The 20,235-nt window shown below is 46.3% G+C and overlaps 1 protein-coding gene across 22 annotated transcripts in view; it reads right to left on the bottom strand.

Annotated features, from left to right (window-relative positions):
- ABI3BP (ABI family member 3 binding protein) overlaps positions 1-20,235 on the bottom strand; it is a 311,874-nt gene that overhangs the window by 194,516 nt on the left and 97,123 nt on the right. For 21 of the 22 annotated variants that reach the window (XM_075118479.1, XM_075118481.1, XM_075118468.1 and 18 more), the window contains 2 exons: positions 19,351-19,419; positions 10,321-10,453 (listed from right to left, as the gene is read on the bottom strand). In XM_075118479.1, the coding sequence (XP_074974580.1) occupies positions 10,321-10,453; positions 19,351-19,419 (202 nt within the window). Of the gene's footprint in view, positions 1-10,320; positions 10,454-11,526; positions 11,593-19,350; positions 19,420-20,235 lie in introns of those variants that run through there. The other variant, XM_075118507.1, reaches the window with a different exon arrangement.

The raw sequence follows: 20,235 nt of genomic DNA, 5'->3' as shown, positions 1-20,235 counted from the left end.
AACCAAAATAATCAAACATACAACGACTGAACAGCACATCTATGAGTGGCGTGGGCTGGGCAGCTCTCAAGATGGCCATGGAGAATATGCCCTTCACCGAAATTTGAGTATTTATCTGGAGTTCTTGCTTCTGGAAAAGTTTGCATCTATCAGCACCCAGGATTGGGTCAGAATTCATCGGAGAATCATCAGGATGCTGCATTAGCTTCCATACGGCTTAGACAGTTATGACTGCATGCCAACACATAGAGTTCCATAGGCATCCCCCTTACATCCCCTCCCCTAACCCTGGCACATTTCTGGATATTTTCAAACCCCAGTCAAATCTGGCACAAATTATTTTGTTACCTATGGACTGCATAGGATACCTTTACCTGAAATGGACCACATTTGCACTCTGCATATGGGTGCAGAATGTGCTTTTGCTGCTCCTGTGGCAGAGCCTCCTGTGCGACTGGTTTCAGCAATAGTCACTTCGCTGGCTCTGTCTGCACCTGTCGCTGGCTCCCATCAGTCCCCAACCTGTATTCTGGGGCCAGCAGGGCACCATTCCAGCTGACAGGGTCATCATGCACTACCGCTGGCTCCAGGCTGGGAGCAGAGCCCAGCACCTAGTCAAATTCCTCATAAAACGGACATGATGTCAGCAAGTTGCCTGAGGTGCAGTTCTGTCCCTTATTTTCCTGTATTCAGTCTTGAGACACTTAATCTACTCCCTGCACTGGTCACCAGTCCAGTATATTTGCAATGCTGCCAGCTTCGATGTCATTTCCTGATATGGGCGGCTATTCCTGGTACTCTTACCAAAATCCACTATTTTGCTGACCTCACTCCAGAAATTTACCAAAATCTGGTTGTGCTCCCGTGACCATGAAGCAGAGCGCTTTGTAAAAGGCTGCTTCTGGTCAGTGTCAATTGAAAACACAAACGGCTCTCTGATAGCGTGTTTGCACCTTGGCAGTCAGAAGATAATGGAAGGATTAAATGCTGACTCACCAAATTGCTGCACTACACCAATGGGAGTTGCTTCTGTTTCCCCTGCAGTCGATTGGAGATTCTTGGGATAGAGAAGACAAAGAAAGTTGGCCCATATGATGGAGAGATACTTTTAGAGGACTCCCAGGATCTAAGTTTGGGGGAGTGAGGGGGGAGCTGCATCTGCAAAGCAACAGGGTTTGAACCCTGAGTCCTGGCTTGACTTAGGTCTGGTCTACAGAATGCAATTATATCGAAATTAGCCGCGTTATATCGAATTAAAACTAAATTCGTCCACACAACCAAACCTATTTGGTCGACTTTAAGGTCTCTTAAAACCCGTTTCTGTACTCCACCTCAGCAAGGGGAGTAGCGCTAAAATCGACATCGCTGTTCCGGATTTGAGGTACTGTGGACGCAATTCGACAGTATTGGCCTCTGGGAGCTATCCCAGAATGCTCCATTGTGCCCGCTCTGTACAACACTTTCAATTCAGATGCACTAGCCAGGTAGTCAGGAAAAGCCCCGAGAACTTTTGAATTTCATTTCCTGTTTGGCCAGCGTGGCAACCTGATTAGCACAGGTGACCATGCAGAGTCCACCAGCACAGGAGACCATGCAGTTCCAGAAGCGCAAACGAGCTCCAGCATGGACCGAGCGGGAGGTACTGGATCTCATCGCTGTTTGGGGAGAATAATCTGTTCAGGCAGAACTCCGTTCCAAAAAAAAGGAAAGCAAACTTCTTTGAGAAAATCTCCCGGGGCACGACAGACAGAGGCTACTCCAGGGACACACAGCAATGCCGTGTAAAAATGAAGGAGCTCAGGCAACCTACCAAAAGACTAGAGAGGCAAATGGGCGCTCCTGGTCACAGCCCCATACACGCTGCTTCTACGATGAGCTGCATGCAATTCGGGGGGTGGGGGTGGGGATGTGACGCCACCACTACCCCACCACTGTCCATGGACACCTGCAAGGGGGGGGGGGACTCTCATGGAGCGGGGAGGATGATTTTTTTGGGGGAGGAAGAGCAGGACAAGGAGGACAGTGGACAGGCAGCAAGCGGTGAATCTGTTCTCCCCGGCAGCCAGGAACTGTTCATCACCCTGGAGCCAATACCCTCCACCCACTCCCAAGGCGGGCTCCGGGACCTTGATGCCGGAGAAGGCACTTCTGGTGAGTGTACTTTTGTAAATATGACACAGGGTTTAAAAGAAAGTGTGTTTCCTGATTCATTTGCCCTGAAGACTTGGGATGCATTCAGGGCCTGTACAACTACAGGAAAAGTCTGTTCACATTTGGCTTAAAGGGTCAGAGCCGTGCGGTGCGGGTGGGGGGAACCCGTCCACGCTGGCCTGTTGGCATTTGGCCTAAATGGTGCGGGGTGGGGTGCGTGTGTGTGTGTGTAGCGATCATCCCTGAGAGACCACAGGCCCTCCTTTTAAATGGCCAGCCCACCAGGCATTGCTTGGTATGGGAAAGGAGGGCGCCGCAGTTTGAAAGCATTGTAATGAATGCGGAAGAAGCAGAACCCCGTGTGCCCCTAGGGCTTACCATGGCTGCCTGCAAGCTGAATGCTGTTGCCCAGCCGCATGCGATGCAGTCACACCAATCTGGCAGGCACTCAGTATAAAAGGCAAAATGTGACCTTGTACAGAAATAACATGTGCTGTGTACTTTGAATTGCTTGTTTCCCTGAGAAACAATCTCCCCTTTGTTCTCTAACATGTATCTTTTAAACTTATACCCTCCCCTTTTTCCTCCTGCAGGTGCAAATGTTTCAACGCGCCCCCTATCAACTCTGTCCCAGAGGCTGGCCCAGATTAGAAGGCGGAAAAAACGCACTTGGGACAACATGTTTGCAGAGCTTATGCAGTCCTCCTGCACTGATAGGGCCCAGCTGAATCTGTGGAGGGAAACAATGGCAGAGTCCCGGAAAGCATTCAATGATTGCGACGAGAGCAGGCAGGATGCCATGCTCAAGCTGATGGGGGAGCAAACTGACATGCTCTGCTGTCTGGTGGATCTTATGAGTGAAAGGCAGCAAGAGCACAGACAGCCGCTGCAGTCCCTGTATAACTGCCCTCCCTCCTCCCCAACTTCCATATCCTCCTCACCCAGACACCCAAGAACACAGGGTGGGGGGAGGCTCCGGGGACCCACCCACTCCATCCCAGAGGATTGCCTAAGCAGCAGAGGGCTGGCATATCCTAAATTTTGATTTGTAGCGTGGCCTTGTCCTTCTCTCCTTCCCCCCACCCCACCCCACCCGGGCTACCTTGTGATTTATGTCCCTGTGTTTTTAATCAACTAATAAAGAATGCATGGTTTTGAAATAATAGTGATTTTATTTCCTCTGCAAGCTGTGATTGAAGGGGAGGAGGGCGGTTGGCTTACAGGCAATTAGAGTCAAGAAAGGGGGTGGGTAACATCAAAGAGAAACAAACACAACTGTCACACCGTAGCCTGGCCAGTCATGAAATTGGTTTTCAAAGCTTCTCTGATGCACAGCACGCCCTGCTGTGCTCTTCTAATCGCCCCGTTGTCTGGCTGTGTAAAATTGGCCGGCAGGCGAGTTGCCTCAACCTCCCACTGCTGAATAATGCACGAGGTATTTACAATGGTCACAGCTGCAGTGATAAGCTGAATGGGCTCCACGCTTGCTGTGTTATGGCACCTGCAAGGGTAATCCAGGAAAAAAGGGGCGAAACGAAGGAGAGCAGAGTTGCAGCGGAAGCGGCGGTGTACGGTTGACAATGGCATACTGCACGAGTTGCAGGAGAGCAGAGTTTTGCAGACCTACTGCACCATCTGCTGCAGGAAAGCAGGAGAGCAGAGTGCCAGCGGAAGCGGCTGTGTACGGTTGACAATAGCAGAAAAAAGGCACGAAACGATTGTCTGCCATACGGACAGGAGGGAGGGAGGGGCGACTGACGACATGCACCCAGAAACACCCGTGAGACTGTTTTTGCCCCATCATGCACTGGGAGCTTAACCCAGAATTTCAATGGGCGGCAGAGACTGTGGGAACTGTGGGATAGCTTCCCGCAGTGCACCGCTCTGAGAGTCGATGCTAGCCTCGGTACTGTGGACGCACTCCGCCAACTTCACGCACTTAGTGGGGACACACACGATCCACTGTATAAAATCTCTTCTGAAAAATCGACTTATATAAATTTGATATAATTTCATACTGTAGACTTACCCTAAGGCTCAGACCCTCCAACCCTACAGGGTCCTAGGACGCCAGGTCTGAGACAGAGTCTGAGCTTGGGTCTCCACTGCAGTGTCGACACATCCGTGGTGACTTGAGAAATGGATATGTTACAAGTGAGCTTATTGCACCATAGAATGGAAGCAGCGAGACATCTTACACTGAATAAAAATACAGGTAGTCCTTGACTTTACAACGTTCAACTTACGACAAATAGTACTAATGATGTTACTGAATTGACACCCTGATTCAACTTACGACATTGGTTTCAACTTTACGATGCTTAGTCCCGCAATGGAGTGGATTGTGGTTCCGAGTTATGACATTTCAACTTACAACACAATTTTCAGGAACCAATTGTGTTGTAAGTCCGAGGGCTGCCTGTAGATGTAAATATGGTTTGACTCCAGTAAATGGTGAGGGGATAGAAATAATTGACTACCTCTAAGACCTAGGAAAGGACTGCTAGGAAGCATGAATTTTAATGTCTGGGTCTAGGAGGCTCCAAGAAAAATACTCTCAGTCACTGGGGGGGAAGTAAGTGTGGACTGAAGGGTGCAAGGAACCATGTGTCATGCTTTTCCTAGTTGCAGGGCCGGCCCTCAATATTTTGGCACCTGAGGCGGGGAGCTCAAATGACATCCCCATGCTCCTTGCTTGGGCCAAAACTTTGAAAGGTCTCAATTCTGCCTTCTTCCTGTTATACTTCTCTCATGGTACTGCTCTGCTATCTACCCCAAAAAAGGAGAACTAACAACTTAAAATGCCTTGTTCAAAAATTTTAAGTAACACTTAACTTTCAAATGCCTGAACAGCAAATGTAACTTTTCTTGTCTGCATAGTAAACACTGGCATTTTTATCTGTTTGAATAATCAAGGTGGTGCTTTCCATGCCTTCTTGGTTGCAAAGATTTGAACTGCTTCCTGAAGGTCCACAGTCTGGGCCAGCTCATGCTCTACTGAGATGGTTGCAAGGCCGACCAGCTTCTCCTGTGTCATTGTGGAGCGTAAATGTGTTTTTATTAACTTCAGCTTGGAGAAGCTGCATTCTCCTCTGGCAACTGTTACAGGAAGTGTTAGAAGTATGCGCAGAACAACAAAAGCATTTGGAAAGAGGGTGGTCATCTTATTTGTGCACATATATTCCAGAACAGCCTTTGGAGTTGATCCTGCTGAAATGTATCTTGAAAGGGCTTTCAGTTCATCACCTAAATCACTCGCATCAATATCGCACATGTCATCATGTGTCAACACTGTCTCTAGTGCCCTGCATTGCTGGTGTCGGTCTTCTTCAGGTACAGTGAGGAGTTTTGGAATATCCTACAACATCCCAAATATACTGCTGGGTTTGATTTTTGGGCATCTATAGCAGATGCCAGTTGTCATTATTACTCAGTGATCAAGGCATAAAATACAGCCTGGGGATCAAATGTCAATTGGAAAGAGCAGATAATTCTCAACTGCAACCCTGGCCACTTATCCCATGCTGTCCTGTAATCTTGAGCAAGTGACTTAACCACTCTACTTCAGTTTCCCCATACGTAATGTAAGATAATGACACGTGTACTGAGAAGTTTAAAGAGATGCTGTTAATTTATTACACACCATTGTTATAACATTGCAGACAAAAGGGTGATTTTTTTTAAGTTAACACCTATGATTAGTGTAACAAAGTTATAGAAAATATTTTTGTTTGTATATTTCAGATTTTGTGTATGGTTAGTGTCACTCTTTTCCTTGTAGTGTTGGTTGTTTTGCTGGGGTCATTCATTCAGCAAGAGGGGAGACAAACACTTGGGCCCAGATCCACAAACATACTTAAGTGCCTAAGTCTTGTGTTTAGGAACCTACATCCCAGTTTTGATTCTGCAATCCACAAAACTCCTGCCAAACCCTGTAGGTGCCTAAACTCACTCGGCACATAGGTTTTCAAGGGTAAAATTTTCTTTGGCACCTACATTTCTGCCTCTCGGCACGTGCACTGCTGCCTCCCTCTTGGTGTGGATAAATAATGAGTGGCTGGTGCAGGGGGCCTTGACTGGGGTTTCCCATCTCTCAGGTTTCAGAGTCATATTTTTTTCTCTCTCATGCTAATTAGAAATAGCTTTCTCTAAATTCCTAAATCACTCGCATCGATATCGCACGTCATCATGTGTCAACACTGTCTCTAATGCCCTGCATTGCTGGTGTAGGCCTTCTTCAGGTATAGTGAGGAGTTTTGGAATATCCTACAACATCCCAAATATACTGCTGTGTTCCTTGAGCTGCATGAAACTTTCTTCAACTGACTGTATTGCACAATCTAGCATCTGGTTAAAGAATTCAACTTTGAATTGTTGTTTGGGGTCTCTTATGGGATTATCCCGTGCCTCATAATCAAAATGTCTTCTTCTTCAGTGACTCTTGTATTCTTGAATGGATGGGAAAATAGGTGTTTGATAGGCTTTATCACCTCCACTCGACTTTCCCATTGTATGGCACTCAGTAGTTTCAGTGTCAGAGAGGATGTTCCCAGATGTTGCTTCAAAATTTGCCATCGATGAGTTGATACAGAGAAAAATACAAAGATGCTTTGAATTACATTAAAAAATTCAGCAGCCTCACTAGAAGCTGATGCTGCATCACTGACCACCAAGTTCAATGAATGAGAACTGCAAGGGACAAAAAAAGCTCAAGGGTTTAACTCTCGGATCTGTGTCTGCACTCCTCTGTTCTTTCCTCTCATGTTGGCACCATTATCGTAGCCCTGACCTCTCACATCAGCTATCGCAATTCCTGTATCTTTCAGCTTTTTAAGAAGCACATTTGTCATACCAGCTCCTGTATAATCATCAAATGTCAATAAATTCTAGAAAATGCTTTCTGACAGTCATCATTGCAGGGACATTTTCACTAGGTTCTGTTGTTGTTACAAAATGTACCATTAAAGTCATTTGTTCCATATGGCTGATGTCAGGTGTGCAGTCCAGAACAACAGAGTAATATCTTGCTGACTTCAGATCTGCCACAATCTTCTGTTTGACTTTTTTTTGCCAGTTAACTGTATGATCTCATTTTGAATTGTTTTTCCAAGGTACTGGTGTGTGTACATTTCTTGGGTGGTGACTCTTCTTAGATGTTCCTGGAGTACAGCATCAAACTCAGCCATCAGCTCCACAATTGTAAGGAAGTTTCCATTGTTTGGCACATACAGCTGATCTGAAGTGCCACACAGTGCTAGGTTTTGGGTAGCAAGCAATGAGTCTTTTCAGAACATTTTGTCAGAAAAGAGACTCTGATGCAATCTTCTCTTGATTCTGATCATCTATGGTGGCCCTTAACCTTAGTCTCATCTCAAGCTCTTTCCACCTATGGAATGTTCTCTGGTGATTTGCTGCCTTCTCATGGCATGCCAGATTTCTAGCCAGATTTTTCCAGTCCTTTTTTCCTGTAGAACCCAATGTGGCTGGAACTTTAGACTGGAAGAGTTTGCAACAAAAACAGTTTGCAGCATTCTGGGTTTTTGAGTACATAAGCTATGGCCTCTCCACTTTGTCACCATTGGGGATTTCACGCCAGTAATGTGCTGGATGGAAACTTCTATTTTCATTATCTTTGGAGAACATGAAGTTTTTCACTTGCTATGGCCCATGCAGTACAAGGAAGTCCTCAGGCTACTGCTCAAGTGGGTTCACAGTCCTGGACCATCAAGACTTAAGGAACTAAACTCAGCAGCAGCTGTATCTTGCGCCTCCACCACACTCTTCTCCGATCTACACTTTTCTTCAGGAATGTGCATGGTTACATCCATTTGAGATGGAGATATGGATGCTGCAGTAGCTGCCAGGTCACCTGCACTCTGACTAACTGGAAGATCAGGCATCTCCTCTCCACTCACATCCTCATTGGGGCCAGAAGACTCACCGTGAACATTTGTGTCTATGTATCTCAGGAGAGGTCCTTTCTGCGTAGATAGAAAAGCTTCCTTTGCTTTCTTTCTTTTTCTGAATGTTGCCACAGAGGGACGTTTTCTTCTTTCACTCATGACTGCTGTTCTGTGCCAGCTATAGTGGCTCTCAACACTCAGTTGAAGGGGACAAATAAGCAGGCTGGTAGCAGGGCCTGAGTGAGGGAAGATATCAGCATCTTAAGGGCCTAACTGGATCCTACTACTTCAGTTGACTGCCCGTTCCCCTCAAGTGGGTTCAGGGAAGCAGCAGGAAACAGGAAGCTCCCTGAGAAGCTGGTGTTAATAAGTCCAGGCTCCTGGGTGTGCTAGAGAGGTACATAAGAGGCTCCTCCTCCTCTCTCTCCTGCAGCTCCTGCTGCTTTCTGTCATTCCCTCTCACCTTTTCTCCTGCCTGCCTGTTATGTGTCTTGTGCCCTCCTTCCTCCAGTACAGCACTCCACCATCTCTGTGCATCTAGAGCAGAGAGAATACACATGCACCAGCAGCAGACACAATTTTCTACACTCTGGGTCCTAGCGGCGCCCCCCCGCCACAGTCTGGCACCTGAGGCATGCCTCAGTTCACCTCATGATAAGGCCAGCCCTGCCTAGTTGCTTGTAACTACAGCATCTTTCTCTCCTTCCAGTTGCAGAGTTTGTGCTATGGCTATGGTTGCTGCCCAGGGATGTCGCAAGGGTGTAATCCCTGGTGAAAAAGGTGTCACAAAATTAAAACATGGAAGAAAGACTTAGAATCTTTTGTTAAATCAGCCGGTATTAGAGGTCACTAACCATGTGAAAGGATTTGCTCCTCCAGGGATTAAAAAGGCAACATTAAACCCACAATGAGGTGCCATCCTTTTTTTTTAAACTGTGGGCTGAGTTGCATGAAGTTGAGCTGAGTTGCATCATGAAGCACGATTCCATTAAAAATAAATACAAATAATCTGTTTATATTTAATAGGATTATTTCTTATATTCCATTATAATTGCATATTTTATACCATAAGTATGCATGACACTTTAAAAATATGTAGAAAGATAAGATTCCCTTCTCCCCAAAATTTCCTATTCCATGGTCCTGATCCAAAGCCTACTGAAATTAACTGGAAGATCCCATTGGCTCTAATGGTCTTGGTTCATGCCCTAAAGGCTGGTCCAGTGGGTTAATATCAGTAAGAGTTTTTGTATTTGCTTCACTGGGAGACTGACTAGGTTCTAAGTTAGAAAGATACAACAAAGGATCACCTGCAAGAGTAGGAGCAGATGGTGTCACAGTTATGAGTATTGGGGAGCTAAGCAAAAGAAGAGGGTTATAAGGAGGGATTTCAAGGAGGTTATCAATAGGGAAACTGTTCCAAGCACAAGAAGCGGCAATGAAGTTATATGACGTATAAAAGATGGCAGAATTTGTCCCTCTGTCACACGTAGGAGGATACAAAGGGAGCACCAAGGAGAGAGATCTGGAAGAAACATACATCTTCATACCTACAAGAAAATATGAATTTTATTCATTTGCTGAGCACAGCATACAACTTTATGGCCTGCTCAGTTGACAAACTTACTGACTCTCTGACCTCTCTAGAAATTCCACCCTGTGAATATGCCAGGCCTTTCTGGAGTGCTGACCCTCTCACATAAGTAGTTGGAACGGAACACAGAATTTCATAAAGCAAAAGACTTTTTTTTTGTTAAATAGGTATAATGCTAATCATTCATAGCTTCTATATGTACTGCAATATAAATAAAAATAAAATTCAGAAGATCAAATACAGGAAACAAAAATCCAGTATATTACAAAAGGATTGATTTGTTCTTTCTTCCATCAGCACTTCTATGAAGGCTAATTTTACTCACTTGACCAGTTTTACAGTAGCATATTTCCATTGACTTCAGTAGAGTTACTCCTGATTTATACCAGTGTAACTGAGATAAGACTCAGGCACTGTGGCTCTACAACATAAACGACCCACAGTGAAATCACAAGATCAGCACTTTGGCACGTAAACACTTGCTTAAATCAGAACTTTAGGCAAGAAAGTGCTTGCTAATTGCTGATTTACACATACAGAAGAGAACCTTTGCTTCAATGATGTCACACTATTTGGTAGAATTTGGTCAGCCACTCATCTTCATGCCCTTTTCTTTTAAATGTTAACAAAACATTACATTATTTTCACTTAGCCTGTTTTTTGGTATATTACCTGTCACTAGCACAGCTACTCATTGCAGTCCAGTCATGCTGTGGATTGACTAGGATGCCCCAGGACAGGAAGACAGAGGTTGGGGTCAAAGTGCCAATCACCATCTGGAGAGGCTTTTGAGTCTTGGTCTTACCTGAATAAGAAACATACAGACAATTCTATTTACTCTTAGGTTTTCTCTATTCGGGGAGGAGATATCTGTGGCTGGATAAGAGAATGTAAGAATTATGATTTAATTTCTCCTCTAAATTCAAAGGCAAGGTATAATGCAAGTGAATTCAATTGTGACTTGAAGGGATCGCCTCCCCACCACCCGCACGTGCCTCTCTTTAGTTATGAGAAAGAATATTCAATTTCCAAGTGAATATAGTTCTCCATATATCCCTAGCAAGGATCATCAATAATAATGAGTTATGGACAGGTCTGAAATAAAACAAAACCTTACAAACTTATTTCACTTAAGATTGATGACAAGCCTTGAGTGGTGCCTCTGTCTGGCGAGGACTGTCCCTCAATAATCAGGTAACTTAACTCCTCATCTCTTACACAATACTTGCAATTTAGCTTTATTCTGAACACAGTGGTGCAAACATCCCTCCAGATCAGAGGTTCCCAACCTGTGGGACAAGCATGCCCCTCTGGTGGGCACAATGTGGTTATCAGGGGTGTGTGGGGCTGCAGCTGGCCAGGTGTCCAGGCCTGGACAGGACAGCAGCAGGAAAAGCATACAGGGAATCCCCAGTGGTCTGGGAGAGGTGAGGGAGTGCAGCCCAGCTCCAACCCAGCAGCAGCATGCTGCTCTTCCCCTCCTCTCCTCCCTGACTGCTGGGGACTACCTTCGTGCTATTCCCGCTGCTGCCTGCTCTAGCCCAGACACCTGGCCAGTCGCTGTCATATATTTTAAAAAACTCTGGAGCCTGCGAGAGTCAGAGGTTCTGGCCAGGCAGGTGGGGGGGGGGGGGGAGAGGGAGGGGTGGTAAGAAGGCAAGGGACTCTATTCTGTACCCCCATGGACTCCTCAGGGAATTGAGCCAGCCATGATTCTGTTGCTGCCCTGAACAGGAGCTGCCTGCTCTGTTCCCCTCAGTGAATCACTTTCTGCCCTGGACAGGAGGTGGCGGGGGCTGTTATGCGACTCCCATGGAGAAGAAGGATACAGCAAAAGAAAGATGACAAACTTTTAAATAAAATTTTAAAAGCTAATACCTGAGGCTAGTGCAGTGAGGGTAGTGCTCTGCATTACCTGGCAAAAATCTTGGTTCAGTTCTCCGTTCATGCCTCTTGATCCTTAAATTGGAAGTGCTATTCAGCCATTGGTAGGAGTTCCTCACCTCTTTATCAATGATACCTCCAAGGGTTAAGAAGTGTTTTTGCGCTCTAGCGGGATTTCCCAGCAAGTCCACAAGGAAGTGAGATTTGCTTTTCCAAGCAGTTTGCAGGTAGTAGGAAAATCTTGTAGTATGTGTGTTTTACAGTACACCGATTAGGCGCATATTCACAGAAAACAAGTGGGATATTTTTTTCCATTTAGATGAAGTGTGCTGTGATGTAATGTACTGTGGAATGTACAACATTTAAAAAAGAAAAGCAAAACTCCAAACATTTGTCTGATGTGCAGGCTAGCTTCCCCAGTCTCCCTGTTTTCTTAAAGGGTTTTTTGGGGGGGGGGGTTGTTTTCATAGTTCATTTATTTGTCAAACTTTTTGGCATATATCCTCTTTACAGTGAAATCACTTTCTAAATTTGCTTTCTGGGGAACCAAGGGTCACATGAACATGGAAATACAAGAAGAGAAAGGCCCATTTTTCATCGGCAACTATTGTGTTTTATATAATTTTTAAATATTGATTTATTATATACTAAAGAACAGCCTTGCTATATCTTGAAACAGACATTTTCATTAATAGGAAAGCAATTTTAGGTCATTCTTAGAGGTTTTTAAATCTTTGAAACTCAACCTTTGAACCTTCTGAAGTAATTATAATTCCTCTTTGAGCTCTGTAAAGTTGGGCTCCAGCTTTACAAGTGTTCAGACTAGCCTCAGCCAATCCTGCAAGCATTGGAGATGAACTCTGGTATGTAGTGTCACAGAAGTACAAGAGATCATGTGACCATCATAAAGACTCATTTCTTCCCTGAGGCCCACAAAAGCACATCACATCAGTCCAATGTCTTCTTCAACTTAACACTTGAAGAGAGGAGAGAAAGGGGTGCGGTGGGGGGAATGTCTAAATTAATTCCACTTTTCCTCATTGTCTCCCAGTACATTTTGTCCTTTCTATGTCTGTCTTTCAAGAGCAGGGAATGTCTTTAACTACTGTTTGTCAAATAAACAAAGCTTTTACAACAAGACAACAAGCAGTAATGCTTGAAATTCAAGGATGTTATTTTATCTAAATTAGGTCTTGCAACCATAGTTAAAAAACATTTCATTCTGACATTGCAGAGTGTGGCAATGTTAATTTAAGTTATGTAGTGATGATGTTAAGAATGAGAGAATGCAAGTTTCAGAACTAAGTTTCCCCAGAGATCAAGACTGCTTGCATCTGGAGTTGTGGCTGAGCCCATTACTGCAAAGTTTGGATTAGAATCCAAAGTTATGCATACTGAGCAGTGTTTGATCAAGGAGCTTGGTTCAGGTCCATCTCTAGTGGGAATGACCCAATAAAATTCCCCCTGACTGAAGCAGCTATTAAAATTAATACTCCTAAACTGTGGCTTTAGGCAGTTAATATTTTTAAATACTGTACCTGAATAGCTGTTAAATAGCAATCTGTTATCAAATATTTTCTATATACATATAATGGAGAAAAATATTGCTTCATGACTACAAGGGCCCTGGCAAATATATTCGGCCCCAAAAAAATACAGATCATTAAACAAGTTCCATCTGAAAATCTCAAGTACTTTAAAAACATTAATCAATTATTCTTCACCACACCCACGTGAAGCAGAGAGTTATCTCCATTTTAAGATTAGGACCTAAAGTACTGAATGTTGAAATGACTTGCTAAACGTCATACAGGAAGTCTGTAGCAGAGTCCAGAAACAGAATTCAGATTTTCTTATTATCAGACTTGCAGCTTAGCCAGAAGACCATCCTTTCCCTTAAGCACCGTGTACTGGTGAAGTTGGTGTCTCTAATAATATATATTGTGACAAAGTTCCTCCTCTGCCTTGGTGGGTCCTGAGCTTATTGGCGGATTTTCTCGCCTCAGAGGTATACAGCAGCCCTCAGTTTGGCGTTGCTCAAATCTGCCGTTCACTCAGTTAGCCTCATCACTGGCCAGCATGGGGAAAGGAAGAACAATCCCCGCAGTCTCTGCTAATCCACCTAGTGGATCGGGGAACAGGCCAGAGTCCTTCCCCTCTGGTGGAACCCACAGCCCAGTTCAACTCCTCTGGTATCAAGTAGGAAGTTGGGGGGATAGAGGGATGGGGGGAACCTGAACCTGCCCTCTACTCTGGGTTCCAGCCCCAGGCCCTGTGGATTGCAGCTGTCTACAGTGGCTCCAGTAACAGCTGCGTGACAGCTACAACTCCCTGGGCAACTTCCCCATAGCCTCCTCCCAACACCTTCTTTATTTTCACCACAGGACCTTCCTCCTGGTGTCTGATAATGCTTGTACTTCTCAGTCTTCCAGTAGTACGCCTTCTCACTCTCAGCTTCTTGCGCCTCTTGCTCCCAGCTCCTCGCACACACCACAAACTGAAGTGAGCTCCTTTTTTAACTCCATGTGCCCTGATTAGCCTGCCATAATTGATTCTAGCAGCTTCTTGATTGGCTGCAGGTGTTCTAATCAGCCTGTCTGCCTTAATTGTTTCCAGAAAGTTCCTGATTGTTCTGGGACCTTCCCTGTTACCTTACCCAGGGAAAAGGGACCTACTTAACTTGGAGCTAATATATCTGCCTTCTATCACTCTCCTGGAGCCATCTGGCCCGACCCTGTCACATATTCTCCCCCTCCCCCCCCAACACCACAGGGTTGGGCAACTTGGGATGTCAAGCAGTATACCCGTGACAAGCCATCTGCATTGCCATGGTGGCTTCCAGCCCGGTGTTGTATGGTGAATCAGAAAGGTTGTAGGGACAGGAACCATCTGGTCACCCTTGCGTTCTTCTCTTTATTTCACTGCATCCACTGGAGCGGTGCATGGTCGGTCACAAGGGTAAACCATCGTCCCAGAAGGTAATAACGTAGTGTTTCCATGGCTCATTTCACAGCTAGGCACTCTCTTTCAACCATGGCATACTTCTGCTCTCTCGGGAGGAGTTTCCTGCTGAGGCAGAGGATTAGGTGTTCTTCATCTCCGACCATCTGCGATAGGACAGCTCCCAATCCTACTTCAGATGCATCAGTCTGTAAAATGAATTCTTTGTTGAAGTCTAGGGCTATAAGCATGGGGTTATTGCAGAGGGCTGTCCATAGATCCATGAATGCTTTCTCTGCGGCATCTGTCCACTTCATGTCCGGACCCCGGGCTTTTATCAGGTCTGTCAGGGGACTCGCTCTGGTAGCAAAATGGGGAATAAATCGTCGGTAGTGCCCCACCACACCCAGGAATGCCCGGACTTGCTTTTTCCGATTCGGCTGGGGCCAATTTTGGATAGCCTCTAGTTTCTTTAGTGGGGCTTGACCATGCCCCTTCCTCCAATGTAGTGAAGGTATTTAGCCTCGGCCTAGCCCTTTAGCACACTTGGTTGGATTGGCTGTGAGGCCAGCCCGTCTTAGCATGTCCAGAACCGCTTTCACCTTTTCCAAGTGGGTTTCTCAGTTGGGGATGTGAATAATCACATCATCTAGGTATGCCACTGCATAACTGGTATGGGGCCGTAGGAGCTTGTCCATAAGATGCTGGAAGGTAGCAGGTGCCCCATGCAGTCCAAAAGGAAGAACAGTATATTGAAACAGACCTTCTGGTGAAGAGAATGCCATCTTTTCTTTCACATCTTTGGCAAGGGGAATCTGCCAGTATCCCTTTGTTACATCAAGGGTGGTCAAAAATTGGGCATTACCCAGGTGGTCAACTAACTCATCAATACGGGGTATGGAGTATGCATCGAATTTGGATATCTCATTCAGCCGGCGAAAGTTATTACAAAACCTAGTGGTGCCATCGGGTTTCGGCACCGACACAGTCGGGCTTGACCACTGACTGTGGCACTCTTTGATGACTCCCAACTCCAACATCCTTTTTACCTCTGCCTTGATCTCCTCCCTTTATGCTGCTGGGACCCGATAGGGCTTTAAAGTTACCTTTGCCCCAGGGTCTGTGATAATGTGGTGATTTGCTTTGGTGGTCCGACCTGGTTTAGTTGAAAACACGTCCTGGTATCGTTTGATCATCTCTGTTACCTCCTTCTTCTGGTTTGGTGTCAGATCAGTGGATATCCTAATCTGCTCCTGCATATTATTTCCCTGGATCGGGGTCTCTTGGGCCACCACACATGCCTCTCGTTGGTGCCAAGGCTTTCAGAGGTTAATATGATAAATTTGTTCCTGTTTCCGGCATCCTGGCTGCCCCACCTTGTAGGTTACGGGTTCAGCCACCTCATAGGGCCCCTGCCATTGGGCCAAAAGCTTGCTTTCTGCCGTGGGTACCAATACCAATACCCGATCCCTTGGTTGGAACTGTCGGACTTTTGCCTGTCGATTGTAATTGGTTCACTGGGCCTCCTGCGCCTTTTCCAAATGTTCCCATACAATAGGGGTGACCTGGGCTATCTGTTCTTGCATCTGCAACACAGGGTCAATTATATTTCTCCCCTCATTGGGTTCCTCTTCCCAGATTTCTTTTGTGATATCTAGTATGCCACGGGGGAGGAGTCCGTACAATAACTCAAAGAGGGAAAACCCAGTTTAGGCCTGAGGTACCTCCCGGATTGCGAACATAAGGTAGGGTAGTCGGGTGTCCCAATCCTTCCCGTCCCGACTTACCACTTTCCTTATCATTGCCGTGAGGGTTCGGTTAAACCTTTCTACCAGCCCATCGGTCTGCAGATGATAGGCTGAAGTTCTCAGGATATGGATATGGAGCAGTGTACAGATGTCCTTCATTAGCTTCAACATAAATGGGGTACCTTGGTCTGTTAATATCTCCTTTGGTAGCCCCACTTGGGCAAAGATCCCCACCAACTCTTTAGCTATCCTTTTAGAGGCCACGTTCCCCAGGGGGATGGCTTCTAGGTAACGAGTAGCAGGTCCCAGGCTGTCTTCCCCAGGGGTCCCACTAGAGCCATGGCTATTCGCTCTAAAGGGACCTCTATGATGGGAATGGGTCCTAAAGGTGCCCTCAAGTGGGGACGGGGACTGTGCAGCTGGCACTCCAGGCAGGACACACAGTACCTCCTCACTTCTTCATGTACTCCGGGCCAGAAGAATCGTCGCAGGACCCGTGCCAGGGTCTTCTCTACCCCCAAATGCCCCCCAAAAAGATGACTATGGGCAAGACTTAATACAGCATTCTGGTGTTTTTGAGGTACTAGGATCTGCTGTACCTTCTGCCTCTATACTGGTGCAACACGGTGTAAGACATTCTTCTTCGTTATGAAGTAGGGTCCTGGTCCCTGGGTTTTCCCTTCCACGGGGACCCCATCTATTTCGGTCACCTCCTTCCTAATGTTGTCGTACCTTGGGTCTTCAGCCTGGTCCTGTCCAAAATTTCCTCTCCCGGGGCTAATCTGCCCGAGATCTAGGGGGCCAGTCTCTGTTGCCTCTATTGGTTCAGAGGCGTTAGGGTGTGGGTCAGAGTTGGGTGCTTCTCCCTCCTAGGTGGCCTCCTTTTCAGCTGCTCGGGTCCGCCTACCTACGAGAGCGGCCCTCTGGCTTTGGGTCAGTATTCGGGTTCCCAAGGCCTTAGCTGCCCTCCTTTCCCTTTTCGACTTTCTACCCTGTCTGGAAGTGGAGAACAAATCTGGGCATATTTCAGAGAAGATTGGGGGTTGACAGTCTACTGTGGATGCCTCACTGACTTCAGGGTTTCCCCTTTCTCCAATTCCCCTACCGGGAGTAAGTCTCCAAACCCTGGGAAGTCCCTCCCTATGAACACCGGGTATGGGAGTTTAGGGACTACACCTGCTGCTACCTCAGTAATGTTCCCCTGAAACTCGATTTTTTCTGGGATGGTGGGGTAATAACCAACTGTCCCATGAACGCATGTTATCCCCGTACACTTAGCCCACAGCAGCTGACTACGCTTCACGAGCTTCCCTGAGACAAGCACGATAGCACTCCCCGAATCAACCAGTGCTGTGGTCTCGATCACATTTAGCTTCATTGGTCTGATGTACGTATGTGGGGTTAGTGAGACCCCCACAAGGTGGATTAGGGAGCATGGGTCTGCCCAGTTCCCCAGGTTACACTGCATAGGCTCCTCAGCATTGGGACACTGTGCACCTATGTGTCCCCACTCCCCACAGGCGTAACATCTGTATGGAGCCCTAGGCGTTCCCTGGTCTCTTGGTTTGGGCAGTCTAACATCACGAATCCTCTTTCCCCTCAGTGCTCCTACTCTTTGTAGCTTCTGGTGGGCCTTCAGCCCCTCTCTTTTTCCACCTAGGCTCTCCTGGTGGCCCAGTCACCCGAGCTCTAAGGCTTGGTGCTGCTAGTTTAACCCAGGGTGCTTCTTCCTTAACTGGTCAGGTCAGCTCCCTCGCCGTCCTTCGCCTCTCTACCAGTGCGACAACCTTGTCATAGGTGGAGGGTTCGTTCTGGCTTACCCAGGTGCGAAGGTCTGATGGTAGTCCTCTCATGTACCGGTCGATGACCAGAACCTCTAGTATCTCCTCTGGACTCCGGGACTCAGTTCGCAACCACTTTCATGTGAGATGGAAGAGGTCAAACAATTGGGACCGCGGGGTTTTGTTTTCCTGGTACCTCCACTCGTGATACCGCTGGGCCCGCACTGCGGTCGTACCCCAGATCTGGCCAGGATCTCTGCCTTCAGCTGGGGGTAGTCTACCGCAGCTTCTTCAGGCAGATCATAGTAGGCCTTCTGGGCCTCCCACACAGGAATGGGGTGAGGATGCCAGACCACTGATCTCGAGGCCGGGCCTCCCGTAGGGCTGTCTTCTCAAAGGCCAGGAGGTACGCCTCTACATCATCCTCCCTCGTCATTTTCTGCAGGCAGCTGCTGGCCCACATGACCCACGTGCCATCATGGCCGCGATTCAGCTCTGTAAGGGCCTTTACCTGGTTTACCAGTTCCCGCAAAATAGCATGGTCTCGGGCAGCCTGGTCCATCAGCAGGCGATTAGTCTCTTGTTGCAGCCGCACTGTCTCCTGTTGGGCGGCTGCCTGGACACGGGTAGCCTCCTGCCTGGCACCCATGGCTTGTATCAGTGCCTCCACTACCTCCTCCATTGTGGTGAAAAAAACCAATAAACCATCTCTTTTTTTTTTTTTTTTTTTTTTTAAAACACCACCACCACCCTCCTTCTTCCGTTGCACTGTGCACACCAAATCCCACTTCTCACACCAGTTGTGACAAAGTTCCTCCTCTGCCTTGGTGGTGTGACCCTGTCACAATATGTAAAGACCTTTTACTTTATCAATGGAGTGCATTCAAATTTCTTTGGGAGAAAGATTCCTAACTGGCATTTTGGGGAGATTATAAAACATTAATCTCCTATCCAACCAAACCCAAGAATTCCAAAGATTATACATCAGTACATTTCAAGACAGAATCCATTGTTTATAATTGTGTATCAACATTCCACTAGCTATGGCAACTAGTCATATGCATTTTTGATCCCCATATTCTAGAAAAAAGAAATACGTTAAATCTCAGTTTTCATAATGAGAACTTCTTATAAAGAAGGACCTCCAAAACCTGCATCTAAGTTTCTTAATCAGAAAATTCCTGAGTGAATACTGTGTAGATGTACATGCCTACATTTTTATTTTAATCACGCAAATGTGGAATTTGGTCATCCACATCAGAAAATTTGGTTCTTTCAGACAAACTAAATAAAAACAATATTCTGTCTTCATTTGACTGTATATAAAAAATGTGGTAATATTACAGTACCTGAGCAGGTTTTCTTGTGATTTGGAATGGGTGCAGGTCGCACTGTAATCAAGTATCTTGGCTCGGCATCTGGAATTAACAATTTGGTAATTAGTTTAATTCACAATTTGTTATTTAAAATGATCAATTAATTATTCCTGGTGAATAGTGGAATATTCAAACAGCATTTAACAATGTCTGTAATTTTTTTCCAGTCTATGGCACAGATTTACCTTATGATTTATTCACCGACAATTCAGAAACATTCTAGGTACTATTAGAGAGATTTAAGAAAACAAAAAAAAGACATATCCCTACATGAAAAAAATTACCATCTAAACAGGCATTCCAAAAGAGAGCTGAAGCAGGGTACTAGGTGATGGGACACAACGTTTTTAGCTACTCTACTAGGGCTACATGTTATTTGCTTACAGACGGAACAAGTGAGCAAAGTTAGTAGCAAGAGGAAGAGATGATGACAGAAAGGGAAGCAGCGGGATGGGGCACAGGGAGTGGAGCAGAGGATGGAATCCAAAGGATTCTGACCCCCATAGGCACCGACTCTGTGGGTGCTCCAAGGCTCAAGCACCCACAGGGAAAAAAATAGAGGGTGCTCAGCAGCCACTAACCACATCTGTATGGCGGGGCCGCCCGTCAGCTGTTTGGCAGCTGGAGAGAGGTGCTCAAGGGTAGGAAGAGGGGGAGTGAGGGCGGGGTCTCAGGGAAGAAGAGCGGGGGTGGAGCACCCACCGGGAAAATTAAAAGTCAGTGCCTGTGATACTGAGGCTTGGTCTACACTGCAGAGTTAGGTCAACATAAGACAACTTATGTCAGCCTAACTATGTCAGTGTCTACACGACAGCCTTGCTCCCGCCGATGTAAGTGCCCTAGTACACCAACATCATA

This window comes from Caretta caretta, chromosome 1 (assembly GCF_965140235.1).
Source record: "Caretta caretta isolate rCarCar2 chromosome 1, rCarCar1.hap1, whole genome shotgun sequence".
NCBI classification, from domain to species: domain Eukaryota; kingdom Metazoa; phylum Chordata; order Testudines; family Cheloniidae; genus Caretta; species Caretta caretta.
This window is presented reverse-complemented; position numbering and strand designations above follow the sequence as displayed.